This window comes from Numida meleagris, chromosome 6, assembly GCF_002078875.1.
Source record: "Numida meleagris isolate 19003 breed g44 Domestic line chromosome 6, NumMel1.0, whole genome shotgun sequence".
NCBI lineage: Eukaryota > Metazoa > Chordata > Aves > Galliformes > Numididae > Numida > Numida meleagris.
Window position 1 is genome coordinate 18,758,932 of NC_034414.1, and position 17,258 is coordinate 18,776,189.

General features: G+C 41.4%; 1 protein-coding gene and 1 long non-coding RNA gene across 4 annotated transcripts in view; one reads left to right on the plus strand and one right to left on the minus strand.

Moving 5' to 3' along the window:
* The window catches only part of ABTB2 (ankyrin repeat and BTB domain containing 2), a 134,519-nt gene that overhangs the window by 29,802 nt on the left and 87,459 nt on the right, over positions 1-17,258 (minus strand). For 2 of the 3 annotated variants that reach the window (XM_021403088.1, XM_021403087.1), the window contains exons 2-3: positions 16,466-16,612; positions 13,611-13,821 (exon numbers count right to left, since the gene is read on the minus strand). In XM_021403088.1, coding sequence (XP_021258763.1) covers positions 13,611-13,801 — 191 coding nt within the window. In that variant the 5' untranslated portion in view covers positions 13,802-13,821; positions 16,466-16,612. Of the gene's footprint in view, positions 1-4,989; positions 5,016-13,610; positions 13,822-16,465; positions 16,613-17,258 lie in introns of those variants that run through there. The other variant, XM_021403089.1, reaches the window with a different exon arrangement.
* LOC110401696 lies at positions 3,351-14,761 on the plus strand. The gene is made up of 2 exons (XR_002440538.1): positions 3,351-3,551; positions 14,415-14,761. It is a non-coding gene; the product is annotated as an uncharacterized LOC110401696 (long non-coding RNA).

The following is a 17,258-nucleotide window of genomic DNA, read 5'->3' on the forward strand; positions in this document are numbered from 1 at the left end:
AGGACTAGCACAGATATGCAGCCAGAAGCATACACTGTGGCATAAGCGATACCTTCTACAAAGCAACGTGTCTTACCACCACAGTTTTGCATCTTGTATACTCTTGAGTTGCAGATTTTATGCTGAGTTTGCAAATGACTGAGTACAGCAATACAGTGACAGGATAGGAAGTAGATTAAAAAGCTCAACTGTCCTCCAACTGTTTATGTCAAGACTATTTTTATCCCGCCTCTCTCTAAAAAGGGACACTTCAATAATCTTTTATAAATAGATTAGATTTACATTCTAATGGAGGGTAGGAGAATGGAGTTTACTTACACAGAACTAAAACTCATTTTTGCAGTAGGTTTAACCTGCTTCATTTTGACCATTGCCAAGCATACAGCTCTGTGGCTACGACAGCAATGACTGGCATTACAAAATTAGAATATTTTGTTTCTAATACCAAATTAGAAGGGTATTTTTTCCTTTCAACACTGTTAAAATTATGCTGTCAGAAAGCAGACCTAAAAACACTGAAACATCGATGAGCGACATGCGTAATTCTAATGCCAACTGCAACGTGCACAATTATTTTTCTTCAGCCTGTTGAAAAATAAACTATAATTCAACATCTTTGTCTGCTCTCCATTTCATTACCTGTTGCTTGAATAAGCCTTCCTTATCAACACCCAGTGCTCTGCATTTCAAACACAAAGGAAGAATAAAATGCACGTGGAAGATTAGAAATCAGAATCTTTCTTCCCAGATTTTTACCTCAAAACTGAAGAAGCAAAAGTTTTTGAGGAATAAACTGGTCTTCAATTGCCTTTCTCCAGATCAGTTACTTCTGATCCCTGAGTATGGCTGGAACTGTACATAGTGGGAACGACAATGCATCGCTATACCTGGGTGAATGCCTTTTCTGTAGGTAGACAAACTAAGTTAGTTTGGTCACCTACCCTTGAGCAAAGATTAAGCATAAGCATCTCTATATAGATGTTTCAGTAGACAAAAAGAGGTTCCAAAGTGAGTTAATTAAACTATTGCAACATTTCTTCTATAAGGAAGAATGGGATGCCCAGATGGAAAGTCATTTAAGGAACATATGTTTCTGTGGTGTTCCAATGCATCAAAATTCTTCAGAGAGAGCCTTCCCAAAGAGTTTGGCAGCCACATCAGGGAACTTAGCACAGCTAGCTGGCACAGTGCAGTGCTGCACAGAGGTAACTCTTCATCGCGCAGTCTGGATACTGGAAGCAATATAACTGCAGCAAGATGCATTCTGAGCAGGTTATAATAGTCCCATTATAATTTCATGCTGAAGTACTTCTCTCAAATAGCTTGTCTATCTTCTGCTAGTACTATCTTGTGGATAACTCATCCTTTCGTACTGAAAAAATCTTAGCACTTGTATCAGAAGACCCTATACTTCTCTGGAAGTATGTCTTGTCTCTGAAGGGAGCTGAAGAGGTGAAGAATGGCTAAGTGAATTGCTTACAATAGCAGAGTTTTCCAGCAAGCTTAGGAATAAACACAGCTTCTGTTTCTCTGCCCTGTTCTCTAGCCTTTAAGATATACTTTCTAATCCATGCAAGAAAGATCTTTAGGTACAAAGTCTTCAGTGGAACTGGAGATTCCGACAGTTTGACTTAAAGTACCCCTTTCAGCAGCATCACTGCAGATTTACACCGATAAGCAGAGAGAGTAAAATATGTTTCATCATCTTTCCTCTCTGAGCAAACGCATCAGAGCAGCATGCACTGTATCAGCACATGGTTGTTTAGCCCCAGAAGAATCCACAAACCAGAGCTGAATCTGCTTAGACATGTAACTCATTTGAATAGGATTTGTATTGCAGAGCAGACATGCTTTTAAAAACAGTCAGCTCAGCATTTACTATAAGAACACTTGATGAAAACAGCACAATTTAGCATCCTAAGTGACAATCGGGTCATGGCTGTACATGCACTTGTAGGCACAGACCAGGAAACCCAAAGTGCCAGAGTCTCCTTTAAAAGGAGACAAAGCAGAGACATACAATCTAGGATTACCCCAGGGAAAGCTTAGTTTCTAATCCCCACAAGGTCAAAGAGAAAGAATGATTGTTGCTATTATCATAAATTACACCCAGAAACGTTTACTCTTCAGAAGAGCTTAGCTCTCAGGTCTCTGTAACAAAGATGTCAGGAGCAATAAGAGAGAAAACCCCAACAACCTGCCAACTGTGGCTGCTGCACAGCAAAAACTCCCGACTGCGACTTTATTTAGCTGATGCTTTAACAAGGGCCATGCTAACTCCTTCCTCAGGAAACAGGCAAGTTCTGCATGTCTGTAATTTAGTCCAACAGGAAATAATATTAACTTCAATTGGAAACAGCAATTACTGAAAAAGAAGAAACTTGCTGGCTTTTTACCATTGTTCTGTGCAATATATTCAGAACCTTTCATCCACAGAGTTGCTACTTTTTACTTATCCTACTTAAAGAACGCTGTGGTTATCTTTGAAGAACTATCTCTAGGAAAAATGGAGACTGATATTAACTGACAGCAAAGAGCAAGTGGACAACTATAGACTCAGTCCTCTGCTACTTTAACAGGAAGCTGCTGTCCCAAAGCTGAAAAAAATGAAGCCAAGAGACCTTGCTCTGTTCATCTCTGTATTTGTAAAATACCCTTCTCATAAAACTTACTATAACATTTCTGTTCTAACTTTTCCTGCATTACCGCTCTTTCCTTTTTTTTTTTTTTATGCTACTTTGCTACTTAATCTTCTGATCATGAAAGAGCAAACCATAAACAATACGCAACACAGAGGGTCGACATGCACTGAACATTTCTGTTTGTACTAGCCTGGAGAATACAGGCAACTAATTTAACAGGCTCTTATTTTCTCCTACCTTCTTTTTGATCTGAACAGATGGAAACTTAAGTGCAGAAGCCAAGAGCTTAACATTGAAATCTTCACAGTAGTTACAGTAATTACTGGAGCTGTAGTTATAGTATTGCAGAGTGGTAGCGCACACACACACACACACACACAGGCTATCATCTCTTTGTTCCTAAAGAACCGAGCCAACAATCGCCTACCTAGTTTTCAAACATTTTCACAAGTAGGGGACATTTGCCAGAAATGGCTTGAGTCAAAGACACAGTCTTTCCAGTGATTTTTTGCAAGCATTGAGATCTACTGTAATAGTGTTTTTCAGAAGAAACTTTTGTAACTGCCAGCACAAAGACTGTCAAAAGGTGGTATTGCTTCCCTAGGTAGGTGGTAAGGATTAGTTAGTGCCTGCTAAGAGACCAGCCAGTTCTCCAAAACTATTTCTTGATACTTACCAACGAGTGGGAAGTTACCAGGCTGACACATGCAAAGCAATTTTAAGGGACAAATCCCACCATCAGAACCACAGAACAGCTGAGGTCACAAGGCAGCCCTGGAGATGGCTTTGTTCAAACCAGGGTGGGCTAGAGCAGGTTGCCCAGCACCGTGTCCAGTGGGATTTGGATTACTTCCAAGGACAGAGAATACACAACCAACAGTGGCAACCTGTTACAGTGCTCTTATCAAAGTAAGTATAACTTTATCTCGCTTAAGTAGAATTTTCTGTATTCCAGCCTGTGCCTTTGTTCTTTAACCGTGCACCAATTAGAAGAGTCTGGCTTCATCTTTGTTTCCCTCCCTACTGGGAGGGAAATATTTATAGACACTGATAAGATCTCTCTGAGCCTTCTCTTAGCCAAAGAAACCTCAGCTCTCTCAGTCACACCTCAAAAGACAGAAACTGCATTCCATTCATCATCTTTGTGGCCCTGCGCTGGATTCTCTCCTGTAAGTCCGCTTCTCTTCTATACTGGGGAGCCCAGAACTGGACCCAGCACTCCAGATGCGTCTCATCAGGGCTGAGCAGAGTGGAAGGATCTCCCTCTCCACCTGTTGTAAGTTCTCTGTCTAATTCAGCCTAGGATGATATCGGTCACCTTTGCAGCAAGAGCACATTGCTGGCTTACGTTTAATATGCTGTCTGATAGAACTTCCAGCTCCTTTTCAACAAAGCTGCTTTCCAGCTTGTCAGCCTCCAGCGCGTACTGGTGCCTGGGGTTATTCCTTCCCAGACACAGGACTGAGCATTTCCATTTGCTTACTTTAACTGAGATTCCTGTTTGACCAGTTCTTCAACCTACTGAGGTCCCTCTGAACAGCAGCACAGCCACCAGATGTATCAACGCTTCTCCCAGTTTCGTATCACCTGCAAGCCTGCTAGGGATGCACTGTCTCATTATCCAGGTCGTTAATTAAGTTGTTAAACAGTATTGATCCCACCATTGACCCCTGGGGCATATCACTAGTGACTGGCATCCAGCTGGACTTTGTGATGCTGATCACAAATCTTTGAGAGTAGCAGTTCAGCTAGCTCTGAAGCATACTTCCATTTCCACTTATCTAGCCCATTCTATACCTCATCAAATTTGTCTAGAAGAACATTATGGGAGACAGTGTTGACAGCCTTGCTAAGAAAAAGACATACATCGCCCGCTGTTCTCCCCTCATTCACCAAGTCGTCACAAAAGGTTTCCCCTTTGCAATCCATACTAACTACTCCCACCCACTCTTTTGGCATCAACATGTTTTGAAATAGTTTCCACGATTATTTCCTCCTACCCAGGGTCTCAAATGATTCTGATTAGGCTCTTTCTTCACACTGAAAATCACTTAACAAAACACGGTGTAACTCTCATTGGTATTCTACCAAGCCATGCTCTATGATCTCACAGCAAAATGGAATGACATGAAGATCCCTCCATTTTACTTTCCTTTTGTTTGCCCAGTATCTTGTGGATACGTAACATATATTTTTCCTCTACTACTCTAACTTGTACGTTATTACAGATTGGCAAATTGATAGGTAGAGTGTGCATTTCAGCATGAGTTATATTGGTGAAGAAAATTAACTCCAGAAAGAGCTCCGAGGGGTGCTAGATCTTTATGCAAGAAACCAGTTTCCTTACCAATCTGTCATCGCTGATAGTTCTACAGCACTCAGTAAGCAGAGCTGTTCGGTTAAAGCTTCGCTGTGTTCTAAGAGAGGGAACCATTTAATCTGAAAGGGAAACTGTCCAGTCCAACCCTTGGATATTCACAGCTCCGACATTCATTCAGTTCATAAAGTAATATAAGGTTTTAAAACCACTTGCAGCTGCACAAAACAGATCAGATATTTTTATTTACATTTTAATATAAAGTAGGCACCTTGATAATTTACCAACAATGTTAAGATATGATCAGCAAATGCAGTTCACATGACTCTCACGGAGTCTGTCAGTAATCCCTACTGGAGTACTCCTTATTTACCTCCCGCATCTCTATTGTGTCAGATGAGCCGAACCCTTTCAGGATCAAAGGAAGATAATTGTGAATTGCTGCAAACAAGCTCAGAGATGAGGTGGATTATCAATGATAAGAAATATGAACGCTTGGCTGGCATGAAACCAGCACCAGCTGTGGCTGCAGTAGCTGTATTTCCACTCCACTGGCCCAGACTGTCCACACACTTAGGCCTCAGAGACAGCGGCCCCTCCAGTCAGAGGATCAGACAAGTGCATCTGTTCTAGATTGTACTGTCAGCTTACCTGCTTACAGGTGGTTAAATATCAAGTCACACATTCACACCTTCTAATCTTTTAGGTGACCTGTCCCCCTGCACATTCATATCTGACATCTGAGACTTTGCATACTAATCCTTAAGTATTGTTCACAGAAACCAATACATATTCAGCAGTAAGGTTTCAAGAGCCTGACTTTTTGGTGCATGGCTTCAGATACAGTTATTAGAGCCAAATATTTTGTTTGTGAAAGTTCTTGTTCACCTGTAATGCTATCCCTGTGCACCAAGGCTGGCAAGGGGAGGCAGTCCCTTTACTCTCTATGAAGTCTGTTCTGCGCTGGCTGATTTGGAATTACAGCGAGATTCTCCTCCTTGCAATTTTGCAGAGAATTTAAGTAACCTATGTTTGTACCACACCCCTATTCCAATACAAAAGATCAGAAGATACTGGCTACTTTGGAAACACTCAATGTTACAAATTGCTTACAGCCAGCAATATGGGAGAAAGGCTAGTCTGCTCCAGGTGTGAGGCAATTGAGCAGTGTTTGTTGGTACAGACAACATAAAAGACAGCAGAAGAATCTAATTCAGAGTAGGCTGCATTGCCGGTTTTAGCAGTTACACTTGGATTAATTTGATCCTCAGGGTTTGCAATTAATTCCCATCACTACTGGCAAGGTCGCCCCTCACTTTTCAATATTGCAATCTTTGAACGTCAAGAAATGAACTACAAAAAAAAAAAAAGAAAGAAAGAAAAAAAAAAAAACAAGATGATCCAGGATTTCATCCTGACTCTCTCCAGTCTCAGTTAGGACATCAGGAGCTTGTACGTAGAAGGTGTCTCATCTGCACAAGATCTGAGTCTCTTAAAAAGTCAGTAGCTTGAGTGCTTTGTGTTGTGTTTTTTTTCTGGCTAGGTGTCACTGCTGTAGAATGCGCTGAGATGTAACCATACAAAACAGGAAGGTGAAAGTTACTCACACCAGCACAACAAAATGACTGACTCCTCCTGATAAAATATATACATTTTCAATTCTCAAAACTGGGGAAAATGTCAAAATATATTGTGCAACTATTTAGTGTGGGCTTAATACAATATGTAATCCCGTCTCACGTCAGAAATAGCACTACTGATGTACAGTTAAGTTTAGTCAATAGATGCACGCTGACTATAGGTAATTAGCCTCTGAAATACACCCATTCACTCTATCTTCCTTGTGAATGAATATCTCACAATCACAATTAAATCCAACACTAGCTGGTCCATGCCTCAAACAGGCAGAAGTACACGCTCACAGCCTCTTTCCTCAGTAATGCTAGAGGAAACTCATCTTACACATTTATAAACTTCTTATTCTTCTACTAAACCTACGAAATTAAGTCTTCCATCAATAGCAAGTTGTGGAGGACAAGAGGGAAAAAACAAAACGAAACAAAATCCATCAGCTTTTTGGGCCGGGGAAAAAAGAAAAAGGGGTGACCTTTGTGTTTCTGAACAATCACAATGACAAAGTAAACTACAGACAGTAACGCTGACAAGGCATATCCACACAGCACCGTGTGGCTAACGGTTTGTAGCCATGACAGCCCCTGAGATGAGGACCCAGTGGGGTACAGTGGAAAGCAGGATGCTGCCCCCAGTCTTAAGGGAGGATACTGGACTTGAAAACAAAATGAAGGGTCATTTATCAGAAAGCTGGTTTTACAGAAGAACTGCAATAAGTCTTTCATGCGTTTAGCGAAGCAGCTGTAGAAAGAGCAGAAAGATACTTAGATCTCTCAGACAAGAGATTCCAGAATTTATTTTACTTCAGGCTTTTTAAAAAACACAGCTCGCTGAACTAGGTATATCAAGTTCTCTTCCTGAATAATCATGGTAACAATAGGATATGGCTGTAAAAGAAAAGAATTCAGACATAAATATATAAAATTTGCATTAGGAAAGGCTAGGGCACAGATAAATCTAAAAGACAGACGATGATGTAGCTATTCCACTTAATAAAATTCCATAAACCTGCACTTTAAAAGAGTGGAGGGGAAAAAAGCCTCATGACAGATCACTGAGAGTCTGGAAACATCCATCTGGAGAAAAGATTCGTTCTTAACTAGCTCTGAAAGCAGTGATACTTCCCAGTGATGTCAATGATGCATTTCAAGCAATCACAGGTCTCAGCAGCAGGCTCTGCAGGTTATTCCTGATTCTCCTTTTTCTACTGGTTGGATGCCCATGCAATACCAAGCAAGACTTTCTGGATACAGTTTGCATTAACAATTGAGTTGCTAGTCTGCTCTTTAATGTGAATTGATAACCGCTGTAAAAATCGATCCATGAGATCACATCACTCCTGTCTCGAGCCACCGCAGAATAAACATTTAGTGTTCCAGGCCCTTTCTGAGCAGAGGGGAAGAAAGCAGCAAATTGTGAGGAAAAGAACTCAGGGCTCTAATTATTTCTAATGATGCACCTAAAAATCATCAAGAAAAAAAAAGATACTAAGTAAGATCAAAGTAATGTTTTTTCAAATTAAGAATTTTGTATAAAGTGATACGAGGACGGCATCTTCACCAGGTAGTCAGTGAAGATTTAGAAATAGCCATAGCACAGGATTTCCTCTGTTCTTTATCAAACACTGCAAGACTCTTGATAAGGAAACTAAACAAGAAGACACTTGAAAGGAGTGCTCTAGAAAAGCACAGATGCAAGCTACTTAGAGTTTTGTCACAGTAAAAGTCAGTGGTATGTCTCTGATGTATCTGAAGATGGACTGAATTTTACAAAGCGAGAAAAATAAAGTAAGATCATAAGGCCACTGCTCCACCCTATCTGGTTTGAGTATTTGAATCTGAAAGCATAGCAGGCTGAGATAAAACTCCATCACCATCAATTTCAGGGATGCTTGGGCAGGATTTTGATGCTCTATCAGAACTCTTAATGTAGACCCATCTCTGGTCTCCATGCTAGCCAGAGTAAATTTGGACTGTACGCCACAAGACAAACATCAAATGTTTTTATTTAATTCAACAGGTCAAATATTGGAAGAATATAGCCTTTGAGCAAATAGTAATCAAAAATAGCATGAAAGAACTACAGTCATTTTCCTGGCAGCATCAGATCCCTTCCCAATGAATAATGTTTTCGAGCAGGCATTTCTGGAAATACTCCATAGAACACACATAGATAGCTCGGCTCCCTTCTACCCTGCTAACACAACACAGGAGACTAGGCACTAGCCCACTGCTCCTGCTTAACCCTTCCTAAAAGATACAGTGTGCATGCTGTCCGTGATTGCATTTGGCTTCCTGCAGTGTCCACAACTTTTCCATCTGGATTTCCATCAAACTGGCAAGCCTTGAATTTAACTGTTGAGGGCTGATGAATTCTGCATTGGCTCTGGAATTTTGCTAGTGTTTTGCTGGATTTTCATTGACGGTCAGATGGGTACTGTCTGTGTGCTTCTGCTGATGTGAATTGTTTCATATTCACTGACTTTTGGATTAAAATAACACACCAGCAAACTCAGACATGTAAAACTTGGCATGCCAGAAATTCGGAGAGATCAGAAAGCTCTGATCATAGAATCACAGAACGGCTTGGGTTGAAAGGGACCTTTAAGATCACCTAGTTCCAACCCCCCTGCTACAGGCAGGGACACCTCCCTCTAGACCAGGTTGCTCACAGCTCCATCCAGCCTGGCCTTGAATGCTTCCAGGGAGGGGGCATCCACAGCCTCACCGGGCAACCTGTTCCAGTGTCTCACGATCATCACAGTAAAGAATTTCTTCTTTACTTCTAGTCTAAACCTACTGTCTTCCAGTTTAAAATCATTTCCCCTCAACCTGCCCTTATAAAAAGTCCCTCCCAAGCTCCTGCAGGCCCCCTTCAGGTACTGGAGGGCCGCTATAAGGTCCCCCCGAAGCCTTCTTTTCTTGTGGCTGAAGAGCCCCAGCTCTCTCAGCCTGTCTTCATAGGGGAGGTGCTTTAGCCCTCTGATCATCTTCATGGCCCTCCTCTGGACCCGCTCCAACTGATGTGACTGGATGCATGAGCACTGACGGACAAGCCCAGTATTACTTTTGGAAACTTCTACAGACCAACAATATCAGCTACAGAAAAAATGATTTATAAGACACGGATAATCAGCTACACAATAGGAAGCAGGATCCAACTTTTTTTTTTTTTTTTAACCTTTTCTTAGGTTTTGGGTTATACTAACTTTCCTACTATAAATGCCGTATACTCAGTAATCTGTACTTCTAGGATCTTGCATCCAAACAGAGATAGGATGAAGGCAGTCAATGGCTTCTATTTCTAGCTTTAAGTCTGCTCTGCTGCCCTAGCTGTCAATTAATCTTAGGTACGCTAGTCCATCCAGCTGTAAAATGAGACTAGAATACTGACCTCAATTTGTGCTCTACAGGGAGCAAATACTCCATGAGATAAGTATCAATCAGAGAGTAATCTTGTCTGGACACACTGTTAAAAGTAAGACAAAAGCTTTATATTCCACTTGGGGAAAAAATGAAGAAAAAAAATAACTTAGTTTACCTTTGGATGGCCCTTCTCTAGTCATAGTATCCCAAAAAGAATGCCAGCAAACATGCTCTGCTGCTCTGGGACATGATCTCACGCTGCAGAGCGCTCCCAAGCTCAGCTAGCTTGACATAAGCAGCAGGGGAAAAGCAGAGCAGAAACAGAGAAGGGAGAGAGGGAATACCACATGGCTGCTAACTCTCCATGGCCCAGAAGCACAGTTTCTATTCTCTTACACAATATACTCTAAGATCCCTGAGAAACTAAAAACAAATAAATAAATAACGTACTGCCCAACACAGAGACATTTTGCAGCAAAGACAGATGTACTCTGTAATGGCACAGACAATTTCTTAGCCTTTAGGCAGTTGGGTTAGTGAATAAAGCATCTTGTTCTCAACCTCAGGGTCTAATTCGTTTGCCAACACATTGCACAAGTGGCACTCTACTTGCAGAATGCTTCCTCAGGTAGCTTATTTGACACCAGACAGCAGATAGCAGCAAACTCAGTCAGTTTGGGGTTCCACGTGGGTCATGGCTTGGTCATACGGCGAGCAGCTTCCTTAACTGGGGAAACATTTCAAACCTTTTGCTAAAGACACCTGGGTGCTTTCTGTCTAATTCTGTCTATTGTCCTCCTTCCACTTTAGTGCCTTCACCTGGAGGTATCAGAACCAGACATAGTATCAGAATCAACAAACTTCCCACAGTTTCAGTCTGTTGGTGTCCCAAATCATTCACATTCTGAAGGCCAAATAACAAAGATCCTCTATCTGCCCAGCTGTAGATAGACAACTACATCGACCCCATTCCTGCAGGACTCTGTAGTTTACTGCCCTCAGTTCTTTAGCTGACAACATATTTAGTATGGGTAAGGAACATGCCAGTTTAAGCTGGCTCTGTTCACTGTGGTGCCTTGCATACCTAACTGCGAGTATGTATGTTTTCATACCTTGCACGGTTTGCTGCAGGATACGTTCAGAAGCTTGGCCTGGTTTTTAAAAGCCCTGCATGGCAGCCCAGGCACGACAACCTCCACTAGGCATAGTTTCAGAACTTGAAATCTATACTTGCCTTCATGTTGCAGGGAAGCACAGTAAAAACCTTCCAGCGTTATGATTTTTATAGAACTTTGCATCACAATGTTACAGCGTGACACACAGAAAGCTCACAGACAACAGACAAACCAAATGGGTAGTAGGCTGTCACATCTATAGATGTACTGCAAAACTGCAGTTCCTACTGAATCTGTATGGCTCATAGGTCTTCCCAAGATAAAGATGGGGTTTTACCAAGTCTGTAGCTCTAAGAGCCATCCCTCTCTTTGCTAAATTTCAGACTCCTATTCAACAATGAGATTTATACAGCAGGCTGTGAACTGAAGCACAAGCAAATACAGAATAGGTCAGCATTATTGGCCCTTGTTTGTGACCGAGATTTTTTTCAGTAGAAAACAAACTAGGATTGCAATGTACGTCACAAGAATATTCCAGAGAGGGAGCATAAATACACAAAAGAGTTTGCAGAGTTTGCAGCTGATGTAGCACGGCTCAATAAAGAATAAAAGAACTGGGCTGCACAGCTTTGCCAACGCACATTAGGTGAGTCAGTGCTCTCATCTATTAAGCGTAAGTCAGGTATCTTGCATGCAGCCTCAACTATCTTTCCTCTTAAGCTAGGAATGAGTAAACTATCTCCTGTATAAAGTGCTGCCAGCAATATTTACACCACTGGCTATACTAAATATTCACAGAGGTCAATACATTAAGACACATACAAATACACCTTGGAGCACATGAAAGCTAAGGCTGGAAGTTTTTTCTGACATACTGGGCAGTATTAATTTCATTTTCAGGTTTAACAAACTTCTCATAGCCAACTCTTTAACTCGATAGGCCTCAGATTCTGTTTTTTCTTTCCTAATGCCAGTTTTTGCTCCATTTTAATACATCCCCCTTAATTTCCTTTACAGCTAAGTACTGGTCAGAAAAAAATAGCAGAAATTTCCCTGACAGCAGCTGTTATAGGATCTAGTGCAGATTTTAAAATAGAATAGAGTTGCAGCCTGAATTCCAAAAAAACTCCAGTAAACCACGCAAAGAGAAATGTTTGGGAGCCATTGCAGAAACGGCTGCACTCCTGATTTAACTGGTTTGTTACCAGTGTACAAAACAAGCAGCTGCAGTAACATCATTATACTGAGAGTACTGAAAAGAACACAACACAAAATAGAAAGCTTAATCTACATTTCTGCTACGAGATGCTTGTCAGATTCAGCTTTACAGCTGTGAAAACTAGTGGTACAACTTTACAGAACGTGGCCCCATGAAGGCTCATTTTCTGCACAGCGTGCTAATGTGAAATACAAAATAAACAGTTTAGCACGAGGGAGATCGTTTGATTAAAATCAGCAAACTCCTTTATTGGTTTGCGAATGTGGTCTCTACCACCGGCTTCAACACATCACTCTCCTACAAAACTTCACAACCACAGGCTGCTTTTGGGATGGACCAAGAAACAGCCACCTGCCTGATGCCCAGCAGGGTAAAAGGAATCCAAAAGGAAAATTAGCTTAAGTACTGGCTGCTTGGAATCCAAAAATTTCAATTTAGGTAACGTTTCTGAAATAAATACATAGACCTATATGAATTTCAAACTGGGGAAACTTATACCCTGAAAGACCTAGGTCTCTCTGCAGGAAACAGCTGTAAGTTAACCAGTTACCTGTCTGCCTTTGAGCTGAGGAGCACAAGAACAGGATATGCCCGACCTGTCAAGGAACTTGTGGCGAGGGCTCTGAGGGCTCCTAGGCTCTCTGCTGCCACTCGCTTGTCAGGCAGACTGCCAAGGAGCCGTGCAGGAAGGAAACCAGGGAGGTTTCTAACAGAAAAAAAAACATCCCCCTGGAAAATTCTGGACCCACTCTAATAATGAGCCTACTTTCAGAGTCAGGTATGATGCTGGCAGAAGGCATGGCAACCTACTGCATTTTCTATTTAGTTACTGAATTCCTATATAAATTTCTTTCTATACAGAACACACAGCATCAACTGAAGTAATCTTTAAGTAAGGTTGGTCATAAATCCTTTTGAAATTCTGCAAAGCAAATGACATTCCTTTTCCCAAGAACGATGACAATTGTTAATTGGCGCTATTCAGAAGGTAAAATTTTCTTTGGTAAGGTCTTTACTGCTTTAGGCAACCACATGTACTTTTGGCAGCGTCTCCAGACAAGCCTCGTTGGCAGCATTCAGTATATGCCTCGCTCGGAAAGATTGCATGAAAAAACAGCTCACTTTCCAGTTCCAATTCCAAGACTTAGTAAACTTGGCAAGGCTGACAGCATAATCTGGCCTGACTGCAGGAATAACTGATGCCTGATAGGTAGCATCCTGCAAAACTGCCAGAGCTGCTCGGGCACACACAGTTCCGCAATAAAAGGAGACCTTCTTCGCCTAACTCCCTGACTACTAACAGTTCAGCAGCCTACATACCGTTCATTGTTCAGGGTCATTCTTGGAGGATCGAGGTTGGGATTCTCCATAGACTCCATCTGAGGACAGCGTAGGAAGTAATAGAGGGTGTGGAGAGCATCAGGGGACCAGGAGATGGGTTGCTGCTGCCGAGTTTGCCGAATGGGGCTCATGCCTGGGCGAATGGTGTTCAAGCACTGCATGTGGTGCATTGCTCGTGATACCAAGTCACCTGCAAAAAGAGAAAGAATGCAAAAGGATCTATTATTTACCCACAGTCCTCTTTTAGTACGCTCTTTCAGCTAAATCGAATCTCTCACTGCTAAGAGAAACGCCCTTTGTGTACAAATATTCTCTTTATTTCACTAAGCTAAAAACTGACCTCAAGTTGCCACTTCTCGCAGTTTAAGAGGAATTTAACTTTCTTTCAAACAAAAAGATACAAGTTTGAAAACAGAAAATGAAACTCAGACACCATACATTCAAAACAATAGCCTTACAGTGATTTTTCCACCCTGTTTTAATGTTTTTCTCCTTTTCCCCACCATGTAAAATAGTTTACTGCCTGCCTACAAAAACTGTTTTTATCTTTGTAAAATCATTATTGCCTGAGTTGGGAACACAGCTTACACATGGTAAAGCCAGTATTACTAATACAAATACTTTTCTCTTGTCTCCACAATCACTATTTTATGTTAGGAGATTATTCCCATTTCTTTGAACTGGGCTCTGAGGTTCAGGCGCTAACAACAAATTAACAGTAAGTTCAATAGAGAAACCCCTTCTTTGAGGAGTCTGATTCTCTCCTCCTCACTCTACCTGCAGCTTTCTCCAGAACAATAAGACCTGACTCCCCTATTAAGAAGCCAAACTTTATCATGCCAACTGTTAGAAGCTGTACCATGGATGTGCCCCTCAGCCTTGTAAGAAGTGCAATCTGGAAGGCTTCTGAGCTGCTGAGTCCTCTCATTCTTTGAATTTGAGCCAACCTGCCTCTGTTTCAGTGTACTGGTGGACTTGAGAGGCCTCGAAGAAGACAACCTGCATTGCACAGTTTCTACTAGGAAAAGACTTAGAGGCTGCAGATTTACAAAAAGTTCACAGAGCAGTGACCCCGAGACAGCAGCTATGCAGAAACTCTTTAGTCACATAAAACTGACATTTGTGTAATATGCCTGCTTTGGGCACACCCTGTTTACTCTCCTTTTATTGTGGTACATTACAAACTACATGAGCTTTGCAGTAAAGGCTTCAGACACTACATCTTTGAGTAGTGTGACTACCATACCGCTGGTCTGAATGATTACTATACATAGCAGGAGTCTATTTTTTTCCTTGGGAGAATCCTCTGTTGCTTTACAGTCCCCTACAACTCTCACAGGAAATGTAACTCCATTGTGCCCTACAGTTACAATACTGGGAAAGGATGGAACTGAAATAGTCACCCCATCTCAAAGCTAGATCCTGAGAAAACACCTTGAACTTACCCGTGCGAAATATGAATTATTCTCACCTCTCTCTGAGATTCTTAGGAAGTCATTTGTTCTTTTATATCACAGCAAGACACTGAATTTGCCAAACAACCTCCAGCTGAACCCATGAAGTTCTAGTGTTGCACAGGTGAGGGGTAAACCCCCACAAAGGTTCTATATGTCTATATGACGCTATGAATGGTTCAGATCAATGCAATACCAAAAAATCTCCACTTCCTTGCATAGTACATTCAAGCTTAAGGACCCATTTCAGAATGCCAAAACCTTCTAATGTTTCCCCCTTTCCACTTCAGTAGCTCCTGACTCTTGGCACTTCAAACATTTTACAAGAATATCATGAATGCTCTAGCATTGGTACTAACACAGAAATCTGCATATTATAGAAGAAGTGCATTTAGAATTCAAATTTTCAGCACAGAATAACACACTCTATTTTTTTTGAGAGCGCACTCACTCTATTTTTTGGCAATGTTCAGCAAAATTAAAAAAAAATAAAAAAAATCAGCAGGCAACTGTATCAGGAGATCCATTCACTAGGTGTAATGACCAAGTTGGCCAAAGCAGGGCTGGGGGAAGAGAGAGAGGAAGCTGTATTCAATCACAGACCCATGCTACAAATGTTCTCTTGTGTTTCAGGATAAATAGAGGTGTGTTAAAGGAATCTGAAAACCTCAAATTAAGGCAGGTTGCAAAATAAATGGTGAAACCCACAAACTCCTTGCTGGCCCCTGACATTCATTAGCATTCACACGGTAGAAACTAAGAAAATGATGCCAGCAGAAATGTTGCTAGAGAGGAGTGGACTAGGAAAACACAAATCATTTTTGTTTACTTTAAAAGGGCTTTGTAAGTAGTCTAGGAATGGAACATTTCATTTGGTTAGCATTAAAAAAAGTTTTGAAGTTTTTGTTACTGAAGTGCTCTGGGCTTTTTTTTCTTCCACTTTTTATTTTTTAATTAACCAAAAAGCTTTCTTTGAATAATCTGCGCTCTTGACACTTCCACTGCATAAACAATAAGAAAAGACCCCTTTTAACCATCTGAGGGAGGCGCCGCTGCTATGTTCCACAAAAGTACAAGAAAGCCTCTGGAGGTATCTAGGCAAAAGCATCCGTCTTCTATTGGTGCTAGCACCACTAACTACCAGAAAGCTGGAAAAGCCACATCTTATGCGTCTCCAAGGTGAATTAAATATAAAGAAGCCTAATGAAACAACCTGATTTTCATAAACCGCACCACAAAACAATTAAACCTTACGCAACATTGGCCAAATACTCCTCGCACTGTCAACAATGGCAACACTCCCACTGACCTCAATAGCAGAGGGACCGGCTCTCCTACTTCATGGAAAGGAACACACACTCGGTTACAACTGAAACTTACTCAGTTCAGAGATGCTTCCAACACAAGTTGCCAACAGAGACTGCTCTAAAGTTCGGAGTTCCAGCTGGGCATAAGCATCAGCCCGTCCATCGCTGCACACAGAGCCGTCGTTGTATGGGCTAAAGTAAGCAGGCAGGGACAGCACACCTAGGGAAGAGAGCAAGAAATAGAGCTGTTACAAGTGAACTTTGCGGGGTAGAAAAGCAAGCTTCTGTACTGACGGTAGCGATGCAGAGCTCAAACATGTTTTCACCTTGTTCAGTCAGAGGACTTGAGGTCTTTAGGAACAGTTCAAACAAAATCCAATAGTGCTATAAAGACCATTGAAATGGATCAAACAGCGCAACTGGGAACTAGGGAGCAAGGCTGGATGTTTCTGTAGCTCATAAAAACTCGAAACTGCAGCTGAGATAAAGCTACATGAAAAGCTTTAGTGAAGTCCCTCATATTGTTTATACAAAAACTCAGCTGTGCACATACAGGTTGCCTTTGAACAGCTGCATGCAGATTGCTAGATATAAGGGCCTAATTTTAAAAGGTGTAGAAGATAACCTCAAGTCCATCTGGGGTAAATGGTAACTGTAATCTTTGTAACTCTAAAAATAAAGCCATGGGCTATGCCAGCTCTTTGAACCTGCATGCAGTTTCAAATATTCAGACTGTGGTTTCCATAAGCGTGAACCCTTGGCTTCGCCAAACTACACCCACAAGTTTTGAGGTTGACTATATTCTCTATAAATGACCCCTATATTAGAAAGAGAGATTAGAAAGGTAGTTATATTGCACACATACC